At 31.4% G+C, this 8390-nt stretch overlaps 1 protein-coding gene across 1 annotated transcript; it reads right to left on the bottom strand.

The window, feature by feature from the left end:
* Positions 1 to 291: 291 nt before the first annotated feature.
* Positions 292 to 4709, bottom strand: LOC105765179 (protein FIZZY-RELATED 2). The gene is made up of 9 exons (XM_012584145.2): positions 4069 to 4709; positions 3745 to 3972; positions 2513 to 2692; positions 2183 to 2245; positions 1890 to 2084; positions 1437 to 1538; positions 1289 to 1351; positions 1049 to 1117; positions 292 to 704 (listed from the first exon to the last, which is right to left on the bottom strand). Exons 1-9 carry the CDS (start codon positions 4567 to 4569, stop codon positions 651 to 653), a joined length of 1455 nt encoding a protein of 484 aa, XP_012439599.1. The 5' UTR covers positions 4570 to 4709; the 3' UTR covers positions 292 to 650.
* Between the last annotated feature and the right edge of the window lie 3681 nt (positions 4710 to 8390).

Here is an 8390-nt window from a genome sequence, read left to right as displayed (position 1 = left end):
CTCACTCTTTCCACAACGTATTAAAATGTTCGATTTTTGTGGAGATACGATATTTTGTATTTTAAAAAAATTAATGTGATGTGCGACATATGTAGAAAGTATCGTTTCAAATTATGGTATTTATATTACTTAGAGCTTAGAAGTCAGAAGGTCAAAAATAAAGGTGTTGGTAGCTAATTCTGAATATTTTACCTTGTTTTATTATTTTAAAATGTAAAATTTTTATAAATTAAATTAAAAACATTGTTCAAAAGATACAAATGCAACCATAAATAATTCAAAAAATAAAGCTGAACAAAATTAAAAATATATTAAATGAATAATAATTCGAATTTACTCAAACACACACTGATATAGATTCATTTATTTTATTTACAGACACAAAGAACGTGATACAATAACTTGCGTGTTCATCAACAAACTCTCCAACTTCTTTAATTTACAAAGGGAGGGAGGGAGCAGCTACAAGTAATTGATATAACAACTCCCCGCTATACATTAATCAAAAAAGATATAAATTGGGATCTAAAATCAATGATCTGCAAAAAACCGGCAATAACTTAGTTCTTGCACCTGCTGCAAATTCTTCGAATTTGATTCTTCGGAGCATGAGAAATGCTCCCAAAGCTTCCAGCATCTTTTTCTTGGACTCACCGAATTGTGGTTCTTCCCAAAGATGATGCTCCTATTTCACTATCAGTGTTCTGCATTAGACATCATGTCCACAAATATGTATCAATACCAGAAATAAGAAAATCTTGAAACAATTTCTTGTTGTTAGAGGCAAGGCAACCCACAAGAATAATAATGCAGCATTTACTTTTTCAATTAAAAGCAGGCCCTCAACAGTACATGGTCAAAACTAGCTTTTTGATCCCAAAATGTACTACTATAAAATATCAAATTCCCTTTGCTCCCCATGAAGTAATTTATAATCCCAATAAAATAAAGTTATGTTTATGAGAGTGATATAGAGAAAAGAAGACTAAACAATTTTGTGAGAATATAAAAATATTCAGATAGCCTGGACTCCACAAGTGTCATTTACCTGAGATTTAGGGGATGGGAACACGTTCCAAAACCTTAGCGTCTCATCTCCAGCTCCAGTAACTATGGTCTGTAACAAAGAAAAAGGGGTAGAAAATGGTTATTTCAAACAGAAGAAGAGCATTGATGTTAAAACAGAAAGTAAAATTGCAGCACTTGTCATATATTTTATTAATATTTTTATTGTAATACAAAAGTAGAAGCCAAGGGTAAAAAGTATAAAGCGTGGGAGGTGACCTACCTGTCCATCAGGTGAGATTGCAAGATAAAGAACTCTGTATGTGTGTCCCGTAAGAGTAGCCAACTGCATTAGTAGAATAAAATTTTAGAGGAGAAAAAGTAGATGATATATTATTATCATATATACCCTGTTTTTAAACTTCTTTTACCTTTGACATCGTAGGGTATCTCCAAACAATTATCTGGTTTTGGGAGTATCCATGAGTGCTGACGAGTTCATTAACATTCTTAGACCACACAAGGTTGCATACCTGCAATGCATAGAGCAGACATTAAACCAGCTAGAATTTGTAACTCTAGTCTTGAGAAGCACCACAATGAACATATTCCAAGGACTTATAGGAGAACTTCAAATGAGATATCTAGATTAAAATTTCCTAACCACTTCTTATTGACAAGGTTTATTCCATTGCAGATTGACAGGAGAATTACTCTGACTACCATGCAGATGACAGCAAGTTTTATCATTTCAAACTAATAAGAGAAAGATCATCCATATCAATGCAGTCAAGGAAGCAACATTATGGACCTGTCTATTTGAAGCACATTTAAGGCCATATTGAAGGGACATGATATGATAAAAACAAAAAAGAAAGAATCACCTGACTGCCAGTATCCATGCAGCTCAAGTGTGCGTTTGTGGTTGTATTCCAGAATCGAATACATCGATCAGCTGTACCACCCCCAGATGCAAGAAGGCCATGCAGATGTGGAGACCATGCAATTGCCTTTACAGCAGCAGTATGGTCACAGTATTTAAGGACAGGTTGGGTGGAATGTTGATTCCAAACAAAAAGCTGCATATGGATGAGATTTGTCATTAAACCAGCTTAAAATTAAATGAATACTAAGCATCAGAATAAGTCAGACTGGCAAGAGAACTGTTATTCCATACTTTGTTGTCATTTCCGCCTGATGCTAGTTCACGGTTGTCATATGACCACTTCAGCCCACAAACCTACACAATGCTCAATGGATACTCAGACTCAGGGTATAGAATGCAAGCATAGCATGAATGAACACAAACACAATAAGAAGCACAAGCAACTGCCAAAAATAAATAATGACTGCATGAGAGTATGAATTCATATAAAACAAGAAGAAAAAGAAGCACTTATGAAATCAAAGGAGACACATCTACAAAAAATTGGTGTAGAAAAAAATGCAATTGTAATAAAAAGTTGTGCAGTTGATCGGATTGAATCAAACTAATAGTGAGTCTAACCTCTGACTTGTGACCAGAGAGTTTACTAGCAAAATCATCCTGCACACGTATATCTCTTTGAAGAATGCTCTTATCACGACTACCAGAAGATAACAGGGAAGAGCTCCAAGCTAAGGCCCCAACACGTAATCGATGCCCCTCCATTGTTCTTATCCTCCTGCAGCGAGATGCATCCCAAATCTACATATAAAGTGGTAGCCATTAAATAACTACATCATCCTACAAGCAACACGCAGGAAGTTGAACATAGACAGAAATTATAAGACTCCATACAAAGGAAACAGTGGGGCAAAGATAATCTCTAAAGTCCAAAGAAGGGCTGAAAATTTGGTCACCTTCCATGACCATGGTAGAAGCATTAAGTTACTGATTTATGCCAAACTTCATTAAAGCCCAAAGATAAAAGGAAATGAATGAAGGATCAGGCCTATATTTTCAAGATTTTCAAGTAACAACAAAATTCTTATAAAATAGAATGAAGTTCAATCTCAATTTATCAAGAGCCATTGCAGACTGCCAAGAAGTCCTGCTAATTTGTAGATATCTATAAAAGGTACACATGCTTGCATCTGATAAGACCATTAAACAGTTTTCTAGTTTCTCTCTGCCCTGCATCCATAAACTATGGGAAGAGGATTTCACTTTTGGGCCATACCTCATCTGACCATTGAAGCAGATTCCGATTTCCAACCAAATTTATGGCTTTTCTTCTCCCCCTTTATTTCTCCCAAAAGTTAACTACTAAGTTTTCTAATCTACATCATAAAGTCCAACTATTATTTTCAGTTTGAAATTAGGACATGGTGTGGTAGCTTGATAATCCCGTATAGGAAAACATGTAAAAGCATCAGTGAAGTCAAGAACAATAAATCAAATAAATGTCAAGAATTGCCGGCTAAATCAATGAATGGCAATAAATCTTTACTCTTCAATCTTCATATTGTTTTTACAATTCACTGATACTTTTCTTCGGAAGCCAAAGCTTTCAAACTTTGCATGCATTCTGCCACCCCTGTTTACTTTGAAAACATTACTGCACTTGCTAAGAACTAGTACTTTACAACTTTCTTTATTAATTATACTGAAGGCATTATCGATGACATAACTACACTATCAAAGTGTAACAGCCTAAAACTAACACAGAAAAACCAGAAAGTAAGCATACTCAACAGATAAACTAAACATGTAGACAACATAACAATTTTTATCATCAAATACGAATAAAATTAAACCTGAACTTTGCCGTTACTAGTCCCAACCGCCAGATGAGTTCCACGTTGAGCCCAACCAACCGAACAAACACTATCATCAATCCCCAAATCACATAATTTAGTAACCTTACTACTACAAGCATTCCACAAATAAACACAATTCCCCAACCCCACCGCCAACACATTATTCGATGACCAATCCACCAAATTCAAATAAAAATCATCTTGTAACGCAGGTGCATCCAGAACCTACAAAAACAGAAGAAAAAAACATTAATCCCGACACCAAAAAAGAAAATCAAAATTTCAACCAAATTTACCGTAAAAACCATTAAAAAAACTCACCTTGTAAGGTGACCTGGGAACCTTCCTGGGAGCTTTAACGGGGCTATGGATAATCCCCGGAACCGACTCATCAAGGCCGAAAGGTGAAAACGAGTGTAGTGACCGTTTAGTTTCAGTTTTGTACCGGAAAATATTACGGCAAGCCGGAGATCCCAATGAATCCTTCTTGTCCGGCGTATATGGACCAAAAAGGGCAGCGCGTAAAAGGCTGTTATAAGTACCAGAACCATCTTCTTTTCCTTCAGCTGACGTCGGAGAGTTTGAGATGTCGAAAAGCGCGAAGTTGGAGCCTGATCTGCTGGGGATGAACCTATCGGAGTAAATTGTGCGCGAGGGAGAGCCGTTGTAGTTGGAATTGATCAAACGGTTGATGTGCATTGTCCGAGACGGAAGGTTTTCTAGATAGACGGAAGAGTCGGACATTCTGGCCGGGAGGTTGAGACGGGGAGTTTCCGGAGCTGATTGGTTACGTTGATTACTTACAGTAGTAGGATCGTCCATAGCTAATTATTGTGTTTTGGAGAGGGGGATTGATAATCAGACAAACCCTAAAAAGAGAATAATTGAGAGGTTGAAGACGAGTTATTGCTTGGGTGCAGGTTCTCTTTGTCTTTTAGATTCTTTTTTGGCGACGAAAATCGTTGGCTGTTTTATTTTTTATTCTTTTTCCGCGAAAAAGTACAAATCCTGTGTGGACTAACCTATATAATCAATGGTGAAGCTGAGTCGGTTTATTAATCTTCCCAATTAATTTAAGACTAGATCAGATTTATAAGATTCCAAAATAATAATAATAATATTCTATACTTATATTTAAACCTCTAAAATTTAATTCAGTTAAAATTTTATTAAAATATACAAATTAGGATATATATTATTAAGGTATTTTTATTTTATATTTTATACAATAACTTAATAATCATAAACTTTAAATCTATAATTCGGTAAATTTAATATATTTAGTTTTATCATTTCAATTAATATTTTAATTTTATTTGAAGTTTATATAAAATTTAACAAATATATTTGTTAGGTAAATTTTTTCTTTTGATATTAACGTTTCATTATTTCCTTTTTTAAAATGAGCTGATTGGATTTGAAAATTCAATTAAATTATCGAGGACTTTGCAAGAACTAGATGAACTAAAAGCTGATAGAGCGTAGAGTTCAAGATATAAAATGTTCTCTGATGCCTTAAGTCATACAGAGCTTAATGAAAATAGAGGAAGCAAGACTGTGTAAGGTTTAATTTCTGGAGCTTGCAGCATGCTATTGTCTATACTAACTAGGATGGCAATTGTGCAGGACGGGCAGATTTTTGTCTATTTCGAACTCAGATCTCAACCTTAATAAATTTGTTCAAGTATGATATTCGAAAAAAAATTATCTTAAATTTAAATTTGATCCGAATTTAATTTAATTGTTTTTATTTTAAAGTAAATAAAATTACATTTTTTTAATTATTATTTTAAAACAAATAAGATTTTTGTTAGTTTAGACTTAAAATTTAATATATCAATAACATTTTTGTAAATATTTCACGACAAAGAAAAAAATTTACCTCAAACTTAATCCCGATTTAACTATTTCTTTTTAATTTCACTTGATCCAATTCAAATCGGACTCGATTTAAAAAAAAAAAACTTCATCCTAACAGATGGATCATATCGAATATAATCAGATTCAAGATTTTAGCTTGTCACATATGTTAAAGGCAATAAGTAAAATGTTGTACGCTAACTTGATGCCAATTGTTCCTTACTCGATTTGATAATACTAATTCTTGGGCCCTTGGCTTGTTGATGAGAGTGAATATAACAAAATTAATAAAGTATGATGGTATTTAATTTATGGGTTATTATTTCTTATATTAGTTTTTTTTAATTTTACGGAGCTAAAAATCGTCATATATATATATATATTAGATAAAGATCCATAAACTCCGGTCAATATATAAAATAATTATATAAATATAATAATTGGAAATAGAGATTTAATCCTTTTACACATTGCAAGAAAATTATTATTCCTTAAAAAATGTGTTACTATTATAATCATTAAATAATATATATTCACTTCTGGAAGCAAATATTTTTATAATTAAAAAACATAAGCAAGTTTTTATGGAAATTATTTGTAAATATTAAAAGAATAATAATGATCAATTTTATATTTTATAATTTTTCCAAAATTCATATTATTCAATTGTTAGACAAAAAAATCTCAAAAGTATAAATGTGCAAATTTAAGTTTGTATAATATTTTTATTAAAATAATAAAAGAGATAAATTTAGTTGCACACAAACTTTGGCATTCGAATTAATTAAATAAATGTTAATATAAATTAAATTTTTATTTGAAATAAAAAATATTAAACTTTGTCCAAAAATATATATTAATATAGTTTTCCTTTTTCCTTTTTCTAGTGAAGAATTTTGGTAGGGTTTGGTTAATGTGTTTCACTTTTCCCGGGAATTCTTGGTAACGATAACGGTAACAGTTATTGCGCGAAAGAAAGGAATAGGATCCCGTGTGGCGAATGAAGATCCTGGACCGTTAGATTTATACATTCAAATCTGCCTGCTTATAATTGGGCCATCCCATTGGAAATGGGCCCAACTCTTTTCATTCATTGCTTTTTGGGGGAACTACTTATTATAACCTCAATTGTAGAGGTGGTCCCGACGGTCCGCCCGAAATATGGGAGGGTTTGGGTAAAAATATAGGCCCGAAATATGGGCTTGGGCAAAAAACTGAGGCCGATTAAAAAAACGAGCCGGGCCTCGGGCACCACTATTTTGGCCCGGGCCCGGCCCGAATATAATAAATTTTTTTATTTTTAAAATACTTTTTTAAAATTTTAATTTTTTTAAAATACTTTTTTAATTTTTTTAATTTTAAAATATTTTTAAAATACTTTTTTTAATTTTTGTTTTAATTTTTAAAATAATTTTTTGGTATTTATTTAAAAAACGGGTCGGGCCAGGGCTTATGAATTATTTCTCGGGCCGGGCCTGGGCAAAATTATAGGCCCATATTTCGGGGCCGGGCCAAAAAATTTTTCTGGGCTCGGCCCGATCCGGCCCGGCCCATGAGCACATCTACTCAATTGCTATCGTTCATATTATTTCAAAATTAAGAATATTTCTTATGCTGAGGAAATATAAGATCTTCATACAAAGTATAAACTCAAAAGTTCAGTTTAATTTTAGTACAAGAGGATATGGGTTCGAATGCATTAAAGCACATTATCCATTTATTTAAGGGTTGAGGAGAGACTATGAGTAATTCTATACATTATATTAAAAACAAAAAATAATAAAATGAGACGGAATGAGTTTAAAAACACTATTTGCTATACCATTGGTAATTTTTTAAGAGTTAAAAATTGATTATGTATGAATATTAAGAAAGTTAAAGTGTAAATTTGTCATATGTGAAAATTGAAATTTAGCACTACACTTCTTTTTGTTGATATTTGCCATTATATTTTGAAATTTTGAGTAAATTTACCCTTCAACAATTATATGATTGAAATTTACTACAAAACGTTGAATTTCATTAAAATTTACCACCAACTTTGATTTTTTTTGTTAATTGAATTTACCACTCAACATTAATTTCGACTCAACTATTTTATTGTAATAGTTAAAAATAATTCAACTTAAAGTTAACAAATTAAATTAGAACTTCTATTTAATGAAATAAAACTTGAAAAATAAAACTAAAGAAATTAAGTTTATTTTTATAAAATAACAGATTTTATTCAATTTTAATAGTATGTTAATTAATTTATTATTGTTAAATATTAAAATAAAATATAAAATTATTATTAAATTTTGTCTTCAAATTATTTTAAATTAAAATTAAATAGAAAAATTCAATAAAAAATCTAACTTCAGTGACAAAATTCAACCAAATAAAAGTAAAGTATACTAGTAAGTTTATCTTTAATTTATAAGGATAATGACAAATATCAATCAAAATGAAGTGCAGCAACAAATTTCAATTTTCAATTAAAGTATAGTGATAATTTTACATATTAACCCATGTTAAAAAAATTGATTGTGAAATTATTTAAAAAATACAAATAAATTGCCAATGAAGCTTTCGTTTAATTGGCAAAGGCGTAGGTCTCGGGTCTTGAGTACTCAAATTCAAGACTTAACATGCATAATTGTATGTGTAATTCTTTAAATCCCTTCGTGCGTTTTCTATGGGTAGATTTATTGACTTTAGTTTGAATGAATATATATACTTGTTACACCTAAAATAAATACAAATAAATATAGTGATTATTTATTTAACTTTATTTATAAAAT

This window comes from Gossypium raimondii, chromosome 12, assembly GCF_025698545.1.
Source record: "Gossypium raimondii isolate GPD5lz chromosome 12, ASM2569854v1, whole genome shotgun sequence".
Taxonomy (NCBI): domain Eukaryota; kingdom Viridiplantae; phylum Streptophyta; class Magnoliopsida; order Malvales; family Malvaceae; genus Gossypium; species Gossypium raimondii.
The sequence above is the reverse complement of the archived record's forward strand: the minus strand, read 5'-3'. Positions and strand labels throughout refer to the sequence as shown.